Source organism: Pseudorasbora parva, chromosome 6 (genome assembly GCF_024679245.1).
Source record: "Pseudorasbora parva isolate DD20220531a chromosome 6, ASM2467924v1, whole genome shotgun sequence".
NCBI classification, from domain to species: domain Eukaryota; kingdom Metazoa; phylum Chordata; class Actinopteri; order Cypriniformes; family Gobionidae; genus Pseudorasbora; species Pseudorasbora parva.
The window spans coordinates 16,592,856-16,618,944 of record NC_090177.1 but is presented as its reverse complement, the minus strand read 5'-3'; the positions used below and the strand labels follow the sequence as shown (position 1 = coordinate 16,618,944).

At 35.9% G+C, this 26,089-nt stretch overlaps 1 protein-coding gene across 2 annotated transcripts in view; it reads right to left on the bottom strand.

Annotated features, from left to right (window-relative positions):
• The window catches only part of dgkaa (diacylglycerol kinase, alpha a), a 38,067-nt gene that overhangs the window by 5,490 nt on the left and 6,488 nt on the right, over window positions 1-26,089 (bottom strand). The window contains exons 2-13 of one of the 2 annotated variants that reach the window (XM_067445811.1): window positions 17,799-17,887; window positions 14,890-14,966; window positions 12,891-13,020; window positions 11,729-11,803; window positions 11,585-11,634; window positions 11,384-11,458; window positions 10,962-11,078; window positions 7,550-7,667; window positions 7,230-7,318; window positions 4,792-4,911; window positions 4,478-4,576; window positions 32-118 (exon numbers count right to left, since the gene is read on the bottom strand). In XM_067445811.1, coding sequence (XP_067301912.1) covers window positions 32-118; window positions 4,478-4,576; window positions 4,792-4,911; window positions 7,230-7,318; window positions 7,550-7,667; window positions 10,962-11,078; window positions 11,384-11,458; window positions 11,585-11,634; window positions 11,729-11,803; window positions 12,891-13,020; window positions 14,890-14,966; window positions 17,799-17,874 — 1,113 coding nt within the window. In that variant the 5' untranslated portion in view covers window positions 17,875-17,887. Of the gene's footprint in view, window positions 1-31; window positions 119-4,477; window positions 4,577-4,791; window positions 4,912-7,229; window positions 7,319-7,533; window positions 7,668-10,961; window positions 11,079-11,383; window positions 11,459-11,584; window positions 11,635-11,728; window positions 11,804-12,890; window positions 13,021-14,889; window positions 14,967-17,798; window positions 17,888-26,089 lie in introns of those variants that run through there. The other variant, XM_067445812.1, reaches the window with a different exon arrangement.

Here is a 26,089-nt window from a genome sequence, read left to right as displayed (position 1 = left end):
AGCATAAAAGACTGTCCATGATGTGCCTTACCTGTAGTACCTGGCCATCAGGTGTAGTGTTGTGGTCACTGTCATCACCTGAAAATGCGCAGCTGTTCTTTATGCAGTTTTGCCTCTCCTATGCGAGGAAACAAAAGAACAAAATGTACAATGGATCTGTGATCTTTTAACTATCTTCATGTCGTTTTTAGCACAACAGAATGTTTTTGTAGCCACGGAGCTTTGCAGGCAATATGTATTATATAAACCAGGAATAGTGTATTTTTAATCCATCAGAGGAAATATTTCTTGGAATTCCCGTAGGTAAAAAACAGTCTAGCAGTGATTCTCAAACTTTCAGACTTTTTTGTGCCTTTTGAACCTTTTTAGCCCCCCACTGTCCAACACAATAGTCAAAGGCCCCATATATAATAAATAGTAATAGTAATAAAGTAATAAAATATTATCAAAATTCTATTCTATTCTATTCTATTCTGTTCTATTCTATTCTATTCTATTCTATTCTATTCTATTCTATTCTATTCTATTCTATTCTATTCTATTCTATTCTATATACACTGATGAGCTAAAGCAGCATTACGGTAAAGGTGAAGTGAATATCATCGATGATTTCTATGGCCACATATTAAGGTCTGGTAGATGTAACCAATGTGTTGGATGCAGGAGAGATGGGCAGGAATAAAGCTGAGCGACTTTGACAAAAGCAAATTTATTATGGCAAAGCTACTTGATCAGAGTATCTTAGATTAATTAAATAAGTTTTAATGAGTGTATTTAGCTGTAGCCTGGATGCCAGCCGAACTCAGCCCCACCCACAACATTTGAGCTCGGGCAGTTTGTTCTGGACTTGATCCATAGAGGAGTGATTATGCCTGAACAGAAACTGTTCGGACCAATGAAATTGTCAGGGCGGGCTTTAGACGATGATGGACAGATGATAAACAGTAACATAATCATCCACGTCATCAAAGACACCTGGGTTGAATTTGTTCTAATCCTAAATGGAGAACTTGTTCATATATGCATTTACCTTCATTAATTCTCTCTGAAATGATGATTGTGTTGGTAAGTACTCTGTGTAAATGGCAAAGATTGTTTACATATCTTTTTCTTCTAATGTTGCTTATTCCAGCGTGAGTGCAGACAGGGTTGCCAAGTTTTTATAATAAAACACACCAAGTTCGGGGATTGGTGGTGGGTGTGTGTGTGTGTGTGTGTGTGTGTGTGTGGGGGGGGGGGGGGGGGTAAATAAGTAATAAGTGTGTTATTTTGGCAAGGTTGCCTGCTAAAATGGTTATTCCTGGGTCTATATATCATATAATTAAGGTCGCTTCAACCGGCGGACATGGAAAACAACCGTTTGGAAACCCGTAGAATTGGCAACACAGTGCAGTTGAGTTCTGTTGACATTTGACAACAAACGTTATGTGTTGCTTCGTTGTGCTGATTGGTTGTAAGTCTATCCAGGGTATCTGCAGGTTTTACCAAGTCAAATTTAAGACTTTTTAAGACCTTTTTAAGACCATTATGAATAAAATTTAAGACCTATATTGCGCAATAAAAAAAACATGCATAAGAAATCCAGAATCACTCAATTACCTAAACTTATATTATTTAATTTATTTTAAATTGAACAAAGTATTAGTGAACTTATCCATAGCTCAATCCCACCAGGATTAGCATATATATATATTAGGGCTGGGCAAAAAAAAAATCGATTTTTCGATTAATCGGTTTTTAAAATCTGGTTGATTCAGAATCGATTCTCAAAGGCCATGAATCGATTTTTTAAAATATTTATTTCCGCTAACATTGAACATAAGCTTAACGTAAATCTAATTACTAGTCTTCTCCACTAGATGTCACCCATTTGCCTTGCGTGATCTTACAAAGGAGCAAGAGGCACACATCATTTATCCATTCAGTGTTTAAATGGCAGCTTACGGTGCATTGTCGCCTTTTATAATGCTGAGGTGAAATACTGTAGTAATACTAAAAATATGCGGAACCATTTGATGTGACAACACACACACAGCCGAGCACACAACTGCTAAAAATAATTACATACACGCGAATGCTTGCCTTGCATTAGGATCAAACTTGAGCAGTCACTTAAGCATGTACGTTAGCCATTATAGACATATTCAAATTATAGTCCATATACAGCGCAGGATCAATAATTCAAACCCTAATAGCTTATATTATAAACAGATTTCCTCTAATAATAGTTAGTCCACAGTCAACTTAAGTCAGTTAAGGTATTGTTGTCTGTTACCACGACAACTACTCACCCATAGACTAAAAAAAATTATGAACGCATTTCTCATGTATGAAAAGTAAATTTGCACACATGAGCAGCAAAATTGCAAGAAAAGCTTGTCGTGTACTGAAAATTGCTATAAAAAAACATCCAATATCCTAGCTTTTTATGTTTTAGAATAAATATATCAAAACATCCATAAAATACTTCTCAGAAATTTTTTTTTAAAAATAAAGTTGCATCAAAATTGTATTTAACAATTGTATGGATTTTAAATATAGAGATGCGTTCTGTTTTAATGTACTCAGGTGTACCTAAAATAAAAAGTTTTACATACATGATTGTGGCTCTTCATTTCTTTTTAATTACACATTTATGTTCACTGTTCTTTTCTATAAATACCTATAGTATTTGTATTAAATCTATATTCATTTGAGTTGAATCGAAAATCGAATTGAGAATCGAAATCAAATCGATTTGAGGACTTGTGAATTAAAATCGAATCGAATCTGAACATCTGAATCGATACCCAGCCCTAATATATATATATATATATATATATATATATATATATATATATATATATATATATATATATATATATATATATTTTTTTTTTTTTTTTGTTGTTGTTTTTTTTTTTTTTTTGTGGTGGTCACTTTCATACATTTTTATTTTTTCATAATTAGGATGCAACATTAACCATATCATTATGTTAGATGCACAATGATCACACATGGCAATAAAACTAACAAAATGCATGAATCTTGTTTGGTAGGCATATTACAAAAACAAAGGCTGTTCCAGTAGTGCACTATCTATCTTTAATAACACGATCGCTTGGGGTGGGAAATATGACCAACCAGAGCAATAAGCAATTGCTTAATATAAGTAAAACGTTATTACGTAATCAAGTAATCGGTCAGTAATAAAATATATACTTATAAACAAATGACAATAGGAAAAATAAATACAACATAAAGATGCATACAAAGAGGAACACTCCACTGTTTTTAGAAATAGGGTTTATTCAACTTCTTTTGGATAAACCCCATTTAGATATGTCGGCAAATGCATTTGTCTCAGTGCATGCATTGTTTTAGTTTGGCAGGGTCGCCGACTCGCCGCTAGCTTAGCTTAAAATGCATTTCCCCACATATCTAAATGTAGCAAAGTAGAATAAGCCCGATTTCTAAAACAGTTGGAGTGTTCCTTTAAGTGTAAGTGCTGTTTTCCCCGTTTGTGTTGTTGTTAAGCTATATTAGTTTGCTTTCACTTTGAGAGCTTTAATGCCCAGATCCAGTACTTACTGACAGTTCCCAAACTTTTTAACTCAAATCAGGATATAGACATATGCATAATGTGTACATTTGATCGTTCAAGAGTAACGTTAGGCTAATGAGCCTAAAAATAACGCATTCAATACACTTGCGCGAGCGCTGACATGCAGCAAACACATAACGTTACAGTCTGACATCGGAGTTCGGCGTTTGCATCACTGTTATTAACTCTATTTAGTGCAATCGGGTATATTATACTTTTATTTGGTCATTATGCAAGATGGTGAGAAAGATTCGCCTTCGCGTTCACGATCGCCGAACTGCAAGAACCGTCAGACTCAGCTGAAGAATAAAATCCGTTTTATGCGTCTGTGAGGTACGATCAGAAAGAGGCTCGTGCCAATAACACGAAAGCTGATTGGCTGCAATACACGTGGCATGCTTGCCTAATTTGTAGTTGTAATAGAGCGAACAATAGTTGGTCTAGCGAAAGAAAGAACTACAAACACCACGGAACAAACACACACACACACACACACACACGTGCTGCGGGACGTGAGAGCGTTTCAATGAGGTAGCGTTACATGGACGTAGGAAAATTAAGACCTGTTTAACATGATTTAAGACCTAAAACGCAGTGCTTCCGCGAATTTAAGACTTTTTAAGGCCTTATATTTTGATTCTGAAATTTAATACTTTTTAAGACTTTTTAAGACTCCGCGGGGACCCTGTCTATCCAACTGAGGTCTTTCCTGGTTCGGTTGAAACACGCCCCATAATTACAGCCCAATGGAGCAGTTTCAGACTCATATTCTGCCTAGAATTGACTATGACCACGTCAGGTTAATTTAGCTGTATAGTACAGATGCAAATCCTGCAACTTGTATCTATTTAAAAAATGTACTGGGTCTTCCAGAGAAACTTTTATTTGCATTACCTTGATAATGGGATAAATTGCCCATGGTGGTAAGATATGATCTTTGAAAGGGCCACAGTCACATTGGAAGGGTTCCTGGATTGCACACTCATCATGTCTCTAAATAAAAAAAAATATTACCCAGAGTGAATATGACAAACTGACCTGCTTCATTATGACACACATCATACTTTTGGTATTGAGATTGAAATTTTATCTGCAGTGTTTCCTTTTTCTTGTCTTTTTTTTTTTTTTTACATTTTAATCTCTTATCATATAATGATTTTCAGTAACTGTATAATGCACTGTAGCTTTTCAGAAAGTCCCAGTCTCACCATGGTGTGACACCAGACACAGCGTTTCCCAGTAAGGCCGTGCAAACTCTTAATCTTCTTCTGACACCAGTCACACTTCCCAGAATCACAGTTTCCACTCACCCAGTCATGGCTTGCAATCTGCATACAAACAAATGATTTGCACATGATGTCCATATGATGGCAGTACTAAAGAAAGAAGCTTATCTGGATAATGGATAATGGGATCTGGATAATGTTCACAGTTGAAAAGAAATAAACATATTTTTTAAAGACATGCCACCCATTTTTACATTATTTAAAAGAGATGTTCTCAGAGCCTAAAACTTTTTGCGTTACCTGTCAATCGCAGATGACTAAATAAAATATAAATATTTTTTACCAGCCATGAAACATAATCCTTATTAAAGTTATACAAAGTTATTCAGGCAAGAGCAATGAGTGATTGTGTTTTTTATTAAGCCTCTGTCACTTTAAGAGCTAATGCACGGATCCAAGTTTAGGTTCACTTAGGACACAACTGACTACGTTTACAAGGATAATTGCCACAATTTATTTTGAATATGACGGTTTAAGAATATGAAGACATGAAAGAGAGCTCAATTCAGTATTTGTGCACTGTCTTGAGCTTCCTTTCGCATCTTCTTGAGCTTGAATATTTTAAAATGGCAAGGCTTAAACTTTCATGACGATGCAGCACTGGCCCCTCAACCGTCCCGAGTGTCATTCACGTTTGTTCACATTCAAGTTCTTACAATTTTGCATTGTCAGAATTCATAAAACGTTACCAGCCAACTGGCGTTTGACATCGTTTCATATATTTGCCAACATCGAATTTTACACATTTGGCACTTAGCGAGTGTTCATTTAAGGATGTACTTGCCCGTATGTGTAATGCCTGGATGTACTTATAAAAATTCATTATTTTTAATCCTTTTGTGGTAACACTTTAGGATAATGGTAGTTACCACAAAATAAAGTGTTTCCGCTTTGGTTCGTTTTATTTTCGTAAAGGTTTTTACTTTTTAAAGGTGCCCTAGAATGAAAAATTTAATTAACCTTGCCATAGTGAAATAATAAGAGTTCAGTACATGGACATCACATACTGTGTCTCAACCATCATTGCCCAAACATGTTCATTGTCAGGCGGAAATGACTGAGCGAATCATCAAAACAAGCTGGACATACTTCATGTTCCAGGCTGCTCAGGAAACTTTTCTAGCATATTCCCACAGATAAAAATGTCGACAGTCATGGTTGATGTTTATAATCCGATACAACAATTTAATTCAAGATCGGTCGTTTGCCCATTTCAAGCAAGCTTCGCTCAGCATCTTAAACTGAAGAAAGTGGCAATTACAACTGTATTCCTGCAAGCAGTAAGTAGCGATGTATCTACTTATTGAATGTTTAAACAATTTCTGATTAAATTGAAAGTTTCTTAGAGAGACAGCATTGTCTAGATAACGCAAGATGCTTACAGTAACAATAGGAAACACCAATTACTATACAAAACTAAATAGTGTGTCTAATGACAAAGGGTATATATCTTTAACGTATATTTTTGAGAACTGAAGTATGGTGTTTCCTATGATGTTTTTGCCTATTTGTATTTCAGATTAGGCTACATCACAGTCACTGCGTAACGTTAGCCTACATTGTGACTAACGTTATATGCTACATATAACGCAATATCGTTGACAAAAAAAAGACAAATCTAAAATGTAGGCTGAATGATACACTTTAAGCAGAACATCTCAAATGGAGATTGATAAAATGCAGCGTACTTGTTTATTGGTGTTTTCAGTTCACCGGCGCGCGAGAGAGAGCTCACGTGCATATGGTTGCTAGATTGGACATGTTTAGGTAAAACACAGGATGCATACAGGTTTTTTTTCACAGAAAATCTGGCAACCGCACGAACACAAGCTCTTTCTCGTGTACGGATGATCTGAAAACACCAATAAACAAGTAAGCTGCATTTTATCACTCTCCATTTGAGATGTTTTTGCTTAAAGTATCATTTAGTCTGTCTGTGTTCTATCAGGACGGTCAGGACTCACAAGCTGAACAGCTGAACTGCTATGAGCTGCTGAAATAAGCCAATCAGAGCAGAGCTCAACATTAATATTCATGACCCATCCAAATAAGGCAAAAACAGAGCATTACATCCTAGGGACAATTTATAGGGTTGTAAGTGGACCTGTAAAACGACCCTTAAGTAAAGGCCAAATACCCTCTATAGATATCAGAGACCAATTTAACATTATTGTTTCAACTCATTCTAGGGCACCTTTAATATATCATTTTATACAGGTAGCACAAAGGGTTTTTCCATTTTTTTAATGATGTATGCATATTTATTGTTATGTTATTATGTCATACATTCCTTGGATTTCAAACATTATTGAGTTTAAAAAATGTAATTAAAAAAAGAAACGAAAAAAAGGTGTGCTTACCCCGGTCTCTTTCTTTGACATCACATATGTGCGGGTGCAAGGAGCCGGGTTTTTATTGGCACATCGGCCATGAACTGTGTATTTGCAGCCTGTGTAAGATAGCAAACTATCGTTATACCAAACTGATCAGAACTAAACATGGTTCACTAGATAGATAAAACACAATACACACTGACACTTTGGATTTCTAAACTGTATCTTAAAATTTGTAGCATTTTATTTGTTAAAATGAAACATTTTATTGGCAGTCTGGAAATACTGATTACATTTGCAAAACAATCTGTGAACCTTTCTTGCAAATTACCCAGAATTCCACTCACAGGTGCAGCAGAGACCCTGTTTGCGGAGCCCCAGCAGCATACTCTGACAGACGTTGCAGTACACAGGCTTGTTGAAATGTTTCATCCTCCACAGGTGCTGGCCATCTCTTTGCGTCATCTTGGGAAAGCGGAAAAAAAATTAATGTTAGGGAACAGGTCATGCTTTTCTTGATAATCTAAATCAAATATATTTTTTCTTGATAATCTAAATCAAATATATTTTTTCTGAGGCAAATGCTTTACATTCTTTAATGTGCCTCTAACCAGAATACAAGGTAAAAAAGGGTAAAGAAACAGTTATGAAATATCTAGCCATGACAAGGAAAAGTTCACTCCAAAATTAAAATTGTCATAATCCACTAATTTCAAACCTGGAAGACTATATTAAAAAAAAAATATCATACTGTAAACGTGTAACAATGATAGCTCATAGGGATAATTCTGATTCAAAAAACGACAAGCACTATGATGAGTGTTTTAAATGACTGTAGCTAATGGCATGCTATTGATTTTAAAATATACTGTATGATGGAGAAAGTTCTCTCTGATTATGCTATGTTAGCCACTCGAAAAATAGTGTTATCTCTGAGGCATGGTAAAAACTTTACTCGTGGTAGATCAAAACGAGTGATTCAAACAATAAGATTAACCGTGTTGTGCTGTATAACAATGATTTGTTTTTTGTTGATAAATCTATATCCAAAAAGTTGCTTGCATGTTTAATAAAATACATAGCCTATTATATATTAAAGAGTCTTTGGTTTTCCCATGGTTTCTAAGATATGACATCATTGACAGTCAACGCAAGGACACTGTCTGTAACACTGGTTAAAATACCTGATTTCTCTGGATTTAAACATTGCTGGTAACATTTGGGAGAATGCAAGTACACGGGTCAACAAAATATACATATTTTATACATATTTATTTTTTGGATATTTTAATGTAAAAATCGTACATATTGTGCCTTTAACCACAGAAACGAGTCAATAAATGTGTGATTACATTCAGAGCATTATTGCATTTTCATGAGCAAAATCCAATCATCTCAATAGGAATCCACGCGATTGAGAATTTTGCTCGAGATTTCCCCAAATGCAAATTTGGTAAGTTGACCAACAGAAATCTGCTTCCTATGAAATGTAGCCAAAATTTCACTATAAGTCAGGATTTATTAACAATTCGTGATTTGATTTGTGAACAGGATCAATTGGTTCAGTGAAAAGAATCAGCTCTTGAGAACTCACTGAACCGGTTGTAGCTTACTGAATGGAACATTTTGTAAATCCTCACTCAGTGATGTTGCATGACTTCAGAAGACTTGGAATAAAGCACAGGAGTCACATGACCTACTCTGATAGTGCTTTTTGGTGTTTTTTGCCTTTTTTAATCTTAATGAGATGAAAAGCACTCATCTATTAAAAGGGGCAGATGACATCATAACCATAAATAAAATGATAATCATTGGAAAGAGTTTTTTCGCTTTCAGTGACTCACATGTGTTCAGTTTAGTCTTGTTTATTTCGCTTCCATCTTACACCTACTGGCTATTTTTTTTATGAATTGAACGTCCAGCTGGAGGTGGTTAGGGTGGGCTAAAGACATTGACTCATGCAGTCACATCAGAGAATTCTTAATTATTCATAATATTATTGGTTTGGATGACTCAGGCGGGAACTTCAGGCGGCTGAACAGGAGGTCAGAAACTGTAGCCCACACAGCCATGCTGTAACTGTGCCCAATGGCTCAGCATAGCCCCCGTGCGTCGTTTGGGCAGGTAGAAATAGCACACGGGGAAGTCCCTTGCTTTGATACATGGTTGAGCATGACCATACTACAAAGCTCTGGATCACAAATGCAAGACAGTTAGGAATATGAGTTTAAGAATGACAGCATTTCAGCCCTTCTGTGATTAAAATAATCTGTGATCTATGTGTAGCTGACTGTTTCCACTTAACAAATGTTTAATAATCATAACTTCTGTATTGACACAGTGTATGTGGTTTAACTGTGAATTACACTTAAATTTATTTCTAGTCTGACAGTAGCTTAGCATTTAAGAGATGAGCTCTGGTTTTTATTATATTTAGATGTATTTAGTCATGGAAAAAAGCTGCTGTTAACGCTGTGGCTTGTCTCCAGGTCATGCACTGGCACAGTGTGTACAGAGGAGTTTTGGGAGTTAGATTGCTCATGTCACCCCTCCGAAGGAGTGTGAAGCCAGATACTGCTCTAGCATTACTTGCTGGATGCTAGGTTGAGCTTGCATTTTAAAGCTGTTAAGTGCCTTGCGTAGAAAGATTCATGTCAGGGATATTCTGAATGCTTGCCTTCTTCAGAAGCATGCTTATTTTAATGAGATGTTATGTAAAGTAGATGCTATGCATGGCGTGCTAATGAGATGCAAGGGATGTCTGTTTTGCATTGCACTGCTGGTACGTTTTTGCTTCCTTCTGGTTAAGGGTCACTGACGTGTGCTGCAATATTTAGATTAATGGAAAATCAATATGGGTTTATCACTGACACCCCCCATCATGAATATATGGCCAAATGTATGTGGACACTTAAACATCATCCATATTTGGTTGTTAAAAACAAACAAAAAATGAAATACTAATATAGATTTTTTTATAATTCAATATTTTAAAAATATTGCTAATGTGCATTTAGTTGTGTAAACACATGCAAGCTTATGTTACTGTTGCACCAGGTTTTAAATTAATTCATTTGAATTAGTTGAATAAATTAATCAATAAATTACTAATTTAAATAATACAAATGTAAATTAAATTAAATATTAACAAAAAATCGATACAGCTAATGTTCATTTGGTTGTGCAAGGCAAGGCAAAGAATTTCTAAAGCACATTTAAAACAGCTACTGCTGACTGCTGACCAAAGTGCTGAACAATCTAACGCTTTGGGTGATGAATTATATAAACTTCAACTTTCAAAAAAGAGAACATAATATCATAAAATACATAAAACTGACTGGAAAGCACAAATGAATAAGATTACAGTGATCCGAAAGCTAGAGAAAAAAAGATGTTTCTTTTGTGCAGATTCGAAGGGTTCAACAAGCTTTCGTGCATGTAAGTGTGTGCGTGCATGCAAACAAGCTTGTGTTAGAAGTGTCACTATTGCTAATGCCAGTGCAAAGTCAGCAGGCCTTTGTTGTGCTATGGTGAGGCTGAGCGACACAACACAACCAGACAGAGATAGTGGATAGTGTCCTCAGATAAAGAAAGGGCAAAAAATACATCTACAAAATGTGACATTATTTTCTCTGTTACTTTCTGCCACTCCCTCTGAGCGGTGTAATCTGAGGTATAGTCTTGTACACTCCAAAAATAGCACTGCTCTCTGACTTTGCATCTTAAACTGTTTGGGAATCAGTACTGGTGTTTTCCTACCTTTAGTCCCAGTAAAACCAGTAGCGGGACGTTATTCATCCCTCCCTCCACCCATTCCTGTAACGACACCGTTCCACTGCTATCTGCGTCAATCGCCGTCATCATATCCTTCAGCACCTTAGAACAAGCAAAATGAGAAAGAATATGCTCTTGTATTGGTGTGTCTGTGCATTTCTGTTGTAACATGTACATGATGTAACTAAATGATCACCTCAGGGAATCATTTGAACCACAAAGAGCAACATTATGCAAACATCTTGTCAAATTCTTTTTTTCCCTTCCGACAAGTTGATTCATGCCATATGAGGGAGGAATGTCTCTTCAGCACGGTGTGGTTACGATGGAAAATTTCACATCGAGAGCATAGGCATTTCACTTCTTCTCTGCAAATGTTTCACACGCACAAACAAAGTACAACTCACAGGCCTCAGTTCAGACACATCCCAACCGAGGTAATCTGCTGCATGCATCATCTGGGCAATAATGCGGTCCACTTCCTATTTCACAGAAACATGACTGGTTGGTTACAGACATTACTGAAAGATGTAATTTGAGCATGTTGATTAAGTTGTTACATAATGAGAAATTGGAAGATGATTATATTTCAGATTAAGACCACCCACCGAACTGTCCAGAACACCATTGCCATCTCTGTCATAGAGTTTAAAGGCAACTGTGAAGGGGAAAAAAGGGGGATGTATTGCGAAGTTGTCAACAATTATTAGATATCTATAGTGGCAAAAAATAACAAATAAATGGATATTTACATTCAAGTTTGTCCCTGGGCTGCCCATCTTCCAAGAGAGAGAAATAACAAGAGACATCCTTCAGAAAGACTTCCCCTAGAGAGAAGGCAAGGACAGACTTATATTATATATTCACAATACAAGAAATCCTTTGTTTCACTAGTTTAATTGTTTCAAACTGGACTTTTTGAGTGTTGTTAAAAAATAAATCATTCTTTTTAAAGAGTAAACGACTCCTGATGTGACTTTGACGGGATTTTGTTGTTGTTTTCAGTAAATAAAGGACTAGTCAAAATGACCTGTTAGCATTAAAAATGTATTTAAAAAAAAGTATTAAAATAAATGAAAAGATATGATTCCCATAAATGTAATCAATAGACTTATAGATTTGTACATGTGCACTATAATTCAAAACTTTGGCGTAAGTGAGATTTTCTTATTTTCACCAAGGCTGCGTTTATTTGATCAAAAATACAGTAAAAAGAGAAATATCATTACAATTTCAAATAAATGTTTTCTATTTTTAATATATTTTAATTTAAATGTATTCCTGTGATGGCAAAGTTGAATTTTCAGCATCATTACTCTAGTCTTCAGTGTCACAGGATCCTCCAGAAATCATTCTAAAATGCTGATCTGTCCAGAAACTGCTTAATATTTTTGCGGAAAATGTGAAATATGAAAATTAAGATTTGATGAATAGAAAGTTTAAAGTTTTTCAATTTCAATAGTACTGTCAAATCGATTAATCATGATTAATTGCATTCAAAAAGACATTGTTTACATAATATATGTGTGTACTGTGTATAATTATTATGTATATATGAATACACACACAAGCATGTATATATTTAAGAATTTTTATATATTTATATATAAAATATTTATATTTAATATAAATATATGTAGAGTATATACATGCAAATATATACATGAATGAGTGTGTATTTCTATATACATAATAATTATACACAGTACACACATATTATGTAAACAAACTTTTATTTTGGATGCGATTAATCGCGATGAATCAATTTGACAGCATATAAATATCTTTACTGCCACTTTAATTTAATGCATCCTTGCTGAATTAAAGTTATAAACAAAAAAAGTGACCCCAGAATGTTAACTGTAGTGTATATGTGGATGTACATATCCATATACAAGCATATAGATGACCCACTGTTTTCATCTGATTTTGCCGACTCTGAGTTCTGGAAGGATTTGAATAGCCGCTGGCACAGATTTGTTGGGAAGTCCTCCACCTCCAAATACGTCTTCAGGAAGAGCCGGAAACCTTCCTCATCGATGCACTAGGAGAATATGAAGAAGATAAATCATTTTGAACAATTAAAGATGAGTGTGACACTTTAAAGGCTTTTATGCATTTGAGGAACACAGAACAAACACACAAATATGAACAAACAATTCACACACATATTGTTTTGAATATATATTATTGGGCTTTTTAATAACTTCTATTTTGGTGATTAATTTAGAAGGTACATGTTATTGGAAACTAATAAAGTCATAAAATGATCTGGAACCCTCTCAAGGGGATGTAATTGAGATCCAATTAGATTCTGCACTACAAACCTAATCCTAGTTCTACTAACAGTGCCTGCTGTTCCCGTCCTAGTTCTTAACAGAGGGGAAAAAACAGCAAGATGTATTCAAACTTCAAAGGCCTCAGGATACTGCTGTTCTATCTGGAGTAAAAAGAGGAAAACTGATGCTATGTTACATTTATATACTAGCACCATTTTGATTTCCATGACACAGTTCAGAGTTTTTTTGTTTTGTTTTATTCACCCAATACAAGCACACTGCAAAGCTCAGAATGAGACGAATACAAAATTCACTGAAACAAAACTCTTGAACATTGAGAGTCAAGTCAGCACACAGTCAGCTGAAAACGAAGTGCACAGATCAAGTATACTGAGCAAATCTTTGCCATTTGAGCATGTCTGAATATCAAACCTTTAAGAGCTACAATTTCACGACTTCCCACTTTACACTGCATAGCTTGCACGCTTTGTTACTCTGGACAAGGATGATACCATAACTCTGTAAAGCCTGACCTTTCATACTCATATAGTATGAAATAGAGAGAATATGGAGCTCACAGTTGAGGGAGATTTTTTTATTTTTTTATTTAGAGGCCCAAACTGAGCAAATACATGATATTTGACATAGATGCAGTTATTTATATGGCCTACATTTAAAATTCTGATAGCTTGTAATATAAATGAATGACATTTATAATAAGAGACTTGTTGTCACTCCATCTCCCAATAAGAAGTTTTAGTAATGTGATATTTTAATGCTTGATTTTATGATAAAAGCTCTGTAGTTTTTATTGTGGGTGGGGAAACAAAATTCAATGTGATATTTTTATGACTGAGAGATGTATAAATTAATGTTCCTCACAAAAGCCTGTTGTATCATAATTTTGATTCACACAGTATATATATATATATATATAAATGTATGGATAATCAAGTAACCCCAAGTTAATATATAAAAGTTATTCTTATGTTTACTTTAGTAAAATCATTAAAGATCCCAGCAAAAAGTACTATGACCTGAACGACATATTTGGAATTATAATAAAGGGCCTTTTACTTACTAAAAAAATATGAACTATCAATCAGAGGGTTGAAGGCATTTAGATGATTGTGTAAAACAAACAACAAAAAATGCAGTAAAGTTGATAATGTTACAAATTTAAAGGTCTTAGAAATTCATAATTTTATTGGGTTAAATCATGCAGCTTGTTGAAAAAAAATCCCTTAATTTTATAGCATAACACTTTTGATTGACCTAATTTTACTCTGGCCACCCGGATACCCTAGTAAACGCATAGCAGCACTAGAAAAATCACAGAGAATACCTTAGTAACTGTTGAAAAAAATGTCCTTGCAACCACCCACAACACCTTAATATCATGGCAGCGAGTTTTGTGTGGGGAAACGCCACTAAAATGAGTACTGAAGTGCACACAACACTCACTGACTAAGCAGGTACACGTTGAATCGCCCAGCGGATGAGCTCTGATATGCTTAACCAGACGTGAAGTGATTCACATTACAGAGATGGATGGATCTGTTCATGGGTAATTGGACTAAGATGCTGTAAAAGCAGAGGGCTGACAGTTGGCCCCTGGCAGCCTGTTCACTCACCTCTCCGTGTCTGTACTTGGCTAACCTGCCATCTGCATTGAATTCCTTTAACACATCTTTTACTTTTAGACTGCAGTCTGCAGAGAGATAGAAAGGGTGAGTGGGAGGGGGCAGAGAAAGAGAGAAAGAAAGAGAGATAAAAATGGACAGTATGACATTTTGGCACAATGAACCACAGACATCACACCTTTTAATGAACTGACAACTCAGCACGACAAATAAGATAAGTAGAAACTCAGTTCACACTTAGGCAAATACCTACAACTGTAATTTGCCAATAAACTACCTTATTGTATTAAAATCTCTCAATAATGTATGAGACACATGGATGGAGCAACTAAGGTTTGGCTGCTTAGCATGACCCTGTAAGCCCCTGCTGGTAAGATGGTGCAACTACAGGACATGGCTGCAAAAATTATATTACTTTTGATTGCCATTCAAAAAATGTCAATATATCTTATTCTATTCCAGGGTCCATTACATTTTCTACTTTAACTGTTGTAGTATCTGCAAAGTTTCAAAGCACAACGTCCACTCTAAAGGGAGTCATTATCTTTATCAGTAAGTGCAATAAAAGTCTTGAGTTTTCTTCTGGCAACATACAGTTGATACAGAAAGTATTCAGACCCCCGTAAATGTTTCACTCTTTGTTATATTTCAGCCATTTGCTAAAATTATTTAAGTAAAAAAAAAAAATCTCATTAATACAGCACCCATTGACAGAAAAACACAGAATTGTTGACATTTTTGCAGATTTATTAAAAAAGAAACACTGAAATATCACATGGTCCGAAGTATTCAGAGCCTTTGCTCAGTATTTAGTAGAAGCACCCTTTTGATTTAATACAGCCGTGAGTCTTTTTGGGAAAGATGCAACAAGTTTTTCACACCTGGATTTGGGGATCATCTGCCATTCCTCTTTGCAGATCCTCTCCAGTTCTGTCAGGTTGGATGGTAAACGTTGGTGGACACTGGACAGCCATTTTCAAGTCTCTCCAGAGATGCTCAATTGGGTTTAAGTCAGGGCTCTGGCTGGGCCATTCAAGAACAGTCACAGAGTTGTTGTGAAGCCACTTCTTCGTTATTTTAGCTGTTGGGGTAATTTTTGCTTAGGGTCATTGTCTTGTCGGAAGGTGAACCTTTGGCTCAGTCTGAGGTCTTGAGCACTCTCAAGAAGGTTTTTGTCCAGGATATCCCTTTACTTGGCCGCATTCATCTTTCCCTCGATTGCAACCAGTCATCCTGCCCCTACAGCTGAAAAACACCCCCACAGCATGATGCTGCCACCACCATGCTTCACTGTTGGGACTGTATTGGACAGGTGATATTTTTTTCCCCACACATACGGCTTAGAAATAAGGCCAAAAAGTTCTATCTTGGTCTCATCAGACCAGAGAATCTTATTTCTCACCATCTTGGAGTCCTTCAGGTGTTTTTTAGCAAAATTGTATGTGTCTTGCACTGAGGAGAGGCTTCCGTCAGGCCACTCTGCCATAAAGCCCCGACTGGTGGAGGGCTGCAGTGATGGTTGACTTTCTACAACTTTCTCCCATCTCCCAACTGCATCTCTGGAGCTCAGCCACAGTGATCTTTGGGTTCTTCGTTAGCTCAGTTTGCCCAGATGGCCAGCTTTAAGAAGTATTCTGGTCATCCCAAAGACTTCCATTTAAGGATTATGGAGGCCACTCAGCAGATTTTTTTTGTAACCAGATCTGTGCCATGCCATAATTCTCTGAGCTCTTCAGGCAGTTCCTTTGACCTAATGGTTCTCATTTGCTCTGACATGCACTGTGAGCTGTAAGGTCTTATATAGACAGGTGTGTGGCTTTCCTAATCAAGTCCAATCAGTATAATCAAACACGGCTGGACTCAAATGAAGGTTTAGAACCAGCTCAAGGATGATCAGAAGAAATGGACAGCACCTGAGTTAAATATATGCGTGTCACAGCAAAGGGTCTGAATACTTACATGTGATATTTCAGTTTTTCTTTTTTAATAAATCTGAACAAATGTCAACAATTCTGTGTTTTTCTGTCAATATGGGGTGCTGTGTGTACATTAATAAGAAAGGGGAAAAAATAACTTAAATTATTTTAGCAAATGGCTGCAATATAACAGAGTGAAAAATGTTAGGGGATCTGAATACTTTCCGTACCCACTGTATATGACATAATATCCCGTATTTAAATAATTCACACCCAGAGTATATGCAAAAACTATCTTATAGATGAATACGATAAGAGTTTATATTAAAAAATGTCCTGGCTAATCCAAGCATTATAATGGCAGCCCAAAATTTGAAGCCCAAAAAAGTAATCCACACGGCTCCAGGGGGGGTTAATAAAGTCTTCTGAAGTAAAGCAATGTATTTGTGTATGAAAAATATGTATATTTAAAACTTGATAAAGTAAAATATCTAGTTTCAGGTCGACCACCTTCCCTATTCAACTTACGCAGAAAGTGTAACACCTCCCGCTGTTCAAAATGCTTACGTCATAGTTACGCCAGTTGTTTTGCAAACATGTTAGTAGACCCCAAAAACAAAACCAATACCTTGTAAAAAGTTCATAATATGACCTCTTTAAATTAGAGATGTAAGAGAGAAACTTAATGTTATGTTTTATCTTTCATAATCACATAATTTTAGTGACATTATTCATATCTGAATGGTGTCAATCAAATCAAGTCAACCTTTTCCACCACTTCTTGCATGTATAAAATATTTAAGCAAGTAAAATCTGTAAGTAAAACATGCTCGCAGACATCTTGGATGCACAAGACTGGCATGTTTTTTTGACCCTTAGAATAAAGTGTCATTTCGCACTTAAAGACTAAGAGTGAGTCATGGTTTGTAATGATGCCGAGCATTTAGTGAGAGTGGGAGGGATGTGTGGGCATCACAGACTCACAGTCAATGTACTGCTGAAGCTGGATGAAGTCTATGGGCCTCAGCTCTCTATCATCTGACTCGCCCGGGTCTGACATCACGCCAGAACTTCTGAATAACACAAAAAAAAATGAAAGAGAAAGGTTGGTGAGAGGCAAACAGACAGATGAAAGCCAAATTCATCTTTACTTTCCATGCAGTTTTCATGCACTTAAAGTGACAAGAAAATCGTTAGGCCTAGACACAATTATGGAAATACAATGCATGCACATTGCGGTCTCATTCCCTCTGGCATATACTATAAAATCTTAGCATTTTTTTTGCATGTATAATGTTACACCATATGATACTAAAATTCTCCATAAACATGGTGAACTATTTTATAAAATAAAATAATTCAAATTTCACCTGGTGTTTTTTCTTCTTTAAGGCTGAGCAAAGAATATAAACATGTCCAAATTTGCCATTCAAATCTTACAGTGTTTTTTTATATGCAAGGAATTTATAGTGTTGCTAAATAAAGATATCTTGATTTTATTCATGCATGAACAGAGACAAAGCCTTGTATAGTCACACCATACAAGAATTTGGATAACATTTTGGATATTATAAAAAAATATAATTTAAAAAAATATATATATATTATATATATTAATATTTTATTTAGAATAGACATTTGTTAAAAAAAAATATTTTAAATAAATGTGGTTTAAATAAAAAATATTAAGCAGCACAACAACAAAGTTTTCAATAATAATTCGATAATTATAATAATTAAAACTAAATCAGCATATTAGAATGATATATATATATATATATATATATATATATATATATATATATATATATATATATATATATATATATATATATATATATATATATATATTAACTTATAATAAATAATTGATATATAATAAATAATTGATTTGAAATGTTATTTTAATGTATATATTTGCAATATTATCTATACATTAATAATACATCGTTTTTTGGGTGACAGTTTTTACACTATAATGTATGCCAGCCTGGCTATGTAAATCAGCATGTCACATCAAACCCTCATTTACATACTGTCACTGCGACATGCTCAAGAAAACAAAACTACGTGAACAGAAAGCAACAAATGCACACTGCTCGAGGTCACATGACATGACTACCAAAAAGTTGTATTCCCGATTAAAAGATGAATCTTACGTTTTTGTGTATGACACCAAAATGCTGACAGAAAAAAGCCACATTACTTTATTTGTTGAAGTTAGTCTATGCTCAACATACAAAACATGTTCAATGTCAGCTGGCAAGGCAAAAATTGAAAGTGTGAACATAGCATTAATTCAAGGACCTAAAGCTAATAATAAGACACACAATGTCTTTCTTTGTGTGTGTGTGTATTGTACAGAAACACTGTTTCTGGGTCTTATCTGTAATGGAAAATGGATCAGCACTCTCATTAAGGGAAAAGCCTGTCCAGGGAGATTAGCATGCTAGTGCCAGGCTAAAGTTTTTCTTCCTATGCACATTCATTAAGGTGTCTTCAAACTTTGTTAACAGAAGCCAAACAGCGAGAATAAATGGGTGACCTACTTAAAGCAAGTATTATGTCTACAAATATTATCTTTTTTTTCAGAACTAATAATAGTAGCCTGAGTAAAAGTTTCATAATAGCGATCCAGCACTTTTCTGAGAACACAGAAAATCAGCCACATATTTAAAGCCAACAAACAAACATATGCAAAGCTCTAGTCCGAACATCAGGAGGAGTTCCTCAACCTAACCCTCGAAAGTTTGAAAAACAGAGCAAAGGTACAATCCACGTTAATGGCAGTTTGTGTTCTTCCTATAATGAAAGAGTTTAAAAACTCAGATACGATAGAAAAGGCAGAGAATGAAGCCCATACACCCACTCCTCTCATGTGATGCGAGCTAAAGGGTCACACCGTTCTCAGTTAATTCTCTCAAAAGGTTAGTGTCGTTGCCTAGGAACTTTGTTTGTGCGGCCTATTCCATGTATATATGGGTAGGTGGGTGTGTGTGGTTGTGTGTGTGTGTGAGAAAGAAAGTTAGGAAAACAGAAGCAATACTTTTTCCGTTAACAGTGGAAGCTAGCCGGGATTTGACGGACTATGGTTTTTTACATACACACTGCAGTCTTATCAGTCATTTAGATAAGATAAAAGGAAACATACATTTTTAATATTACATTTATTTATGTATTTCAGTCATGACAACTCTCGGGATAGTTTGTAAAACATTTTATTCCTGTAAATATTATGTAGATGTTTGGTCTTGGTGGGTTAGATCTACTACGCTCCTGCTGTTGCTGGAGCTATGGTTGCTGCGGATCTGTTTCGATGTATCGTGTTATAAAGGGAAATAGTCATGGATATTTGAAACCAATTGACTGAAAACATTACATTAAACGAACCAATCAGAATGTGAGTTTCATGGCTGAACTATTAATCTAAATCAAACATCCTAAGTTGATCTTATAAATCATGCTTTTCTAACAGAAAATCTTCTAAAAATGTGAAACGAAAGTACATTTAGTCGTGTAATTGAATCAAATGTCCAATAATACCGCTTAAATCACATTTTTTATGACAGATTTTACATCTGTGAATCTATGAAAAATAAAAATAGATTTTTTTAATAAGAAAATAATTTTGTAAAATCAGCATAAATTATGTTTAAAAAAATGTAATGTTAAATAACATATCATTATCTTTCCATTAGTTAAACTACTATTGGGCCCAGAAATATTATTTTATTTATAAGAAATATAATTTCATATTTTTTGAGTTTAGGTCGAAATGTGACATACATAAAGTATTCAGACCCCCTTAAAAAAATTCCAAAGTTGTCCTGCCCCTACAGCTGAAAAACACCCCCACAGCATGATGCTGCAACCACCACCATGCTTTACTGTTGGGATTGTATTGGACAGGTGATGAGCAGTGCCTGATTTTCTCCACACATACGGCTAAGAATTAAGGCCAAAATGTTCTATCCTGGTCTCATCAGACAAGATAATATTATTTCTCACCATCTTGGAGTCCTTCAGGTGTTTGTTTTTTTAGCAAACTCCATCAGGCTTTCATGTGTCTTGCACTGAGGAGAGGCTTCCGTCAGGCCACTCTGCCATAAAGCCCTGACTGGTGGAGGCCTGCAGTAATGGTTGACTTTCTACAACTTTCTCCCATCTCCCAACTGCATCTCTGGAGCTCAGCCACAGGGAACTTTGGGTTCTTCTTTACCTCTCTCACCAAGGCTCTTCTCCCCCAATAGCTTAGTTTGCCCGGATGGACAGCTCTAGGAAGGATTCTGATCATCCCAAAGTCTTCCATTTAAGGATTATGGAGGCCACTGTGCTCTTAGGAACCTTGAGTGCAGCAGAATTTTTTTGTAATGTTGGCCAGATCTGTGCCATGCCATAATTCTCTGAGCTCTTCAGGCAGTTCCTTTGACCTAATGGTTCTCATTTGCTCTGACATGCACTGTGAGCTGTAAGGTCTTATATAGACAGGTGTGTGGCTTTCCTAATCAAGTCCAATCAGTATAATCAAACACGGCTGGACTCAAATGAAGGTTTAGAACCAGCTCAAGGATGATCAGAAGAAATGGACAGCACCTGAGTTAAATATATGAGTGTCACAGCAAAGGGTCTGAATACTTACATGTGATATTTCAGTTGTTCTTTTTTAATAAATCTTCAAAAATGTCAACAATTCTGTGTTTTTCTGTCAATATGGGGTGCTGTGTGTACATTAATGAGAGAAAATGAACTTAAATGATTTATAACAAATAATTTAACAAATATATTATATAATATAACAAATAATTAAAAAAATTAAGGGGATCTGAATACTTTCCGTACCCACTGTATGAAAATAGTTTTTCATAACATTCAACCAAATGACTAAGCATAACACAAACAGGTCATGTTTGATATTTTCCAATGGTCTTGTTTCACACCAGTTTTAACACTCAGTTGCTGGTGACTGTAGGTCAGTCTCTCTCTCTCTCTCTCTCTCTCTCTCTCTCTCTCTCTCTCTCTCTCTCTCTCTCTCTCTCTCTCTCTCTCTCTCTCTCTCTCTCTGAATATCTAATTGTTTGGGTTGAGCACAGAAGCGTGGTAATTTGATTCTGGCCTCGCTCATCACTTATTTGCATGCATAGCTCTGTTTTATGGAGGGAGACAATCTCGGCTTCACCAAACACTTAGTGCAGTAAAACACAGTACTAGGGGCTCGTTGTGCCACATCTCAAATACTTGATTTAGTTTGTTTTATATATATATATATATATATATATATATATATATATATATATATATATATATATATATATATATATATATATATATATATATATATATATATATATATATATCTGGCTATCTGGCACCAAGATGTTGGCAGCAGATCCTGTGAGGTGAGGTGAGGCCTCCATGGTTCGGACTTGTTTGTTCAGCATGTCCCACAGAAGCTCGATTGGATTGAGATCTGGGGAATTTGGAGGCCACCAGGCCATTTGGGAAAGTCAACACCTCAACTTCGTTGTTGTGTGTGTTCATACGCACTCAGCCATCCACGTAATGTAAAAGAAAACGTGATTCATCACACCAGGCCACCTTCTTACACTGCTTCGTGGTCCAGTTCTGATGTTCAGCATGCATACCCTGACTGGTCTGTGTGCAACACCATACACAACAAACTGCAAGAGCAAGTTTTTGGCCCAATTTGGCCCTTGTCAAACCCACTCAAATCCTTACGCTCGCCCATTCGCTTTGAGGACAATGTTCACTTGCTGCCTAATATATATCCCACTCACTAACAGATGCAGTGATGAAGAGATAATCAGTGTTATTTAATTCACCTCTCAGTTTCTATATAATTGTCCTTTGTCCCATAAAACCCTAATAAATATAATATTTATATTAAAAATAATTTTAACTCAAATCAATATGTCTGTTTATATGTTTATTGGGTAATTTGCAGCATATAAACTGGATAATATGTCAGGTGCTCCTTATCACAAAATAAATATATATTTGAAGCTATTTTACTGTTTGCTGCTCTACTAATCTAATATTATACTTGGCAGCCCCCACAAGTGCATGACAGTCATGTGTTCATGTGTCTCTTTAGATCTTTATCTTTATGCCATTCAAAACCATGCAGGTACAAATGTCAGCAGAATTACAGAAATGTCAGTAGTATTAAGGAAGTAGTGGGTGTTTGTAGTAGTTAGTTTCATGTTGCTGAGAGATTCCTCTGTATTGTGCATTGTGGCATGCTTCTCTCTTCCTGTATGTTACTTTGTAGCTGACAATTGTTTTGAAACATCAAGATTTTAAGTTTAATTTATAAAAATGTTTTTTTAAATGTTTAAAACATTTTTAAAACATGAGCTCACAAAAATTAGAAGAAACTTGTATAACATAGCACTGCAAGACTCTGTTGTCAAGTAGATTTGTTTAAAGAGAAAACTTGCAAAAATGTAAATAACTGTTACATAAGACCAACAAACTCAATTACAACAGTAAATCGCCCAACCCCTCTCACTATCTCGCCTATTAAGTAGCATTTCCAACCCGCATTACCAGAAAAGCTGGACTTAGAACACAACATGGTGTACAGAAGGGTGGTGTGTGATTCTCACATGAGAAAAAATATACAAGCCAGTTCTAGTGATCTAATATTAGCACATATATTATTTGCCATGACAATGTTTTTTAAAACTATATTTAGGAACAATACTTTCTAATGCTTTGTTCTGTTTGTACAAGCTGTCACTTTGTGTCAAGTCAAACTGCTGCTTTGTATCTAAGAGGTCATATATTCCCCCTTCCTCTCATTGTTTTGCTCAAAGGTTGCTCTTTCATGACTCAGGAGACGTAGGCTAATAAAAATCTGAGTTGTCTTTATTCCCTTTCTTAGACTTAAAATAAACGAGAAACTACAGTATAGATTTTGAAAATGAATGCAATCATTTATATATATATATATATATGAATTCACATTCAATCGAAAACTCGCACATAAATATTCAATCTACTGATAAATGGGGCTTATTTTTTGTACCCAACAACACATTCAGGTGAAAAACTTTAACATTTAAAATACGTTTACACAACACCGATGTACTAAAAGCAGAAAAAGATTTTCCTTTGCGTTTTTCGCGTACCGACGACAACGTTGTCAAAACGATCCCACTCAAACGGATCTGTGAAAATGACTAAAAACGCTGTATTATGCATGCCAGGCCAGTAGATGGCGTTGTTAATTATTACGCACAACACACTGCACACGTGATACGCATATTACTGTTTTAACAAATTTGCAATTTTGTAGCTAACACAGAGACAGTAACAGTAGTGTTTAAAAAAACGTGCATTTTGAAACCAGTTTTCAAAAGTTTGTGTTTTTAGGCCCCCAAAATGCCATCGTCGTGTAAATGAATGGCCAAAATGCATAAAAGGTTTTGCGTTTTAGTTGTGTCAATGCCCCCTTAGTCCCCTATCAGACAGAATGCGTTTTTTGCAGTGAGAGTTGCCTTTTTTAAATAGTTTTCTAATGGCAGTGAGCACTTTGTGCACTGTTATTTAGGCCCCGGCGCCTCATATTTTAACCACCTGCGCCTCGCGTTTTCGTAGGAGCGCTGAGCGAATCAAGTAAAAAAAAAAAAAATCAACTCTGAGCAGAAATCGTTCGCGTTTTCCCCCATTGTCCAATCAAATGAGAGAGGCCATTGTCGGGACAGCTACCTTGATTAGACTGATTTGGGGATGATTTTGGGCCATTTAAAATAAAGAAAGAAATCTTATTACTGTTGTTGATATTCTTTTATATTATTATTGTTTTTTAGTATATTCATAATATTTGTTTATCTTTGTAGTTTAATGATTTAGAAATTATTGTGTCAAAAATATAACAAATAGAAAACAAATAATATAAATAATACAAAAGTAAAAAGAGTATGCATAATGGTAATCAGAAAACTTAAAATTAAAATATTTTATTTTAATAATAAAACATGAATTTGTCACAATGCTGTCGGTTGTGACAAAAATGATAATTGTCATTTTTCTTTCCTGTTACCCTTCTGGTTCTACTGGGAAATGTTTGTTTTGCTGGTTATGAGCTGCTTTATTAGATTAAATCAAATCAAATCAAGTCATTTCAGCTTTTGCAAGGAAACACAATGTGCATCTGGTCAATAAGAAGCATTGCCCAATGCTGGTCAGAGTTTCCCCATCAGCTGTGCTGCCTCGGACCGTTGCCAGGGGTGACTGACAGGACTAGAATGAGGAATGGAGGAGGGGAGAGACGGATGAGGGGGAGGAAACCCGACCAGCATTCACGGGTCTTCCCCTGCTGGTCTGCTCCACCTACGCGAGCTGCTCGGAGCACACAACCTTCAAACAGACTGCTTTGCATTCCACCTGCTGATGTGAGTGTGAATCATTCACCTCAACAAAAGGGGATGAATTTTGTCTATAAATGTGCACCCTTTGGGACATTTATCCACCTTGTACATGTCATTCTTGACAAGTTGTGAAACAACAACTGGAAAAGTGGAAATAATCGTCTCATTCTGTCCGAGTGGCTCAAAATATTTTTGTTCACAAAAAAAAAAAAAGATTTAAACACACAATGAAACTACTTGCAACACAGGCCGCAAACTGTAAAGCAGCACAAATCACACCTCATCAGAGAGGCTGCTGTGCGCGCCTCTCTCAGCTTCTTTGTTTCTTGCGTTTCAATGGAAAAAAGCATCACTGATTATTTAACTTGTGGCAGGACGAGTTTTCCGTAAAAGCAAAGGGGCCTCAGCAGTGCGCAGGAAACCCTTACAAAGTAACTGCCTAGCCGCAGGCACGTCTGAGCTTGCACAGCAGCCGTGCACGCCGTCCTCCTCCAGAAAAGCCTGCTGCGTGGTCTGTGCAAAGGCACACGCTCAAGGAGACACATGTTAGAAACGTACTAACACCCACACGGAGAGAACACTACAGACAGAAGATGCAGCAACAGTCGCTAGTCTCCTTCCTACACAGAGCAATATCAAGATTTGAAGTCATGAGTGATTTAGATTAGACTATATTACCATGCACAAGAGAGGGCATGAGAAATCAGTTAATTGTTTTATTTATACAACCTAAACTAACCCTGAACACTTCCACTGAATGAACAACCACTAGAAAACAATGATCTCCAAAAGGTTTTAATGTACAATGAACATGCAGACTCAGGGCTCCAGACAGGGATTGCACGATTTGGGAGACATTTTTTGAATTTTATGATAAAATTG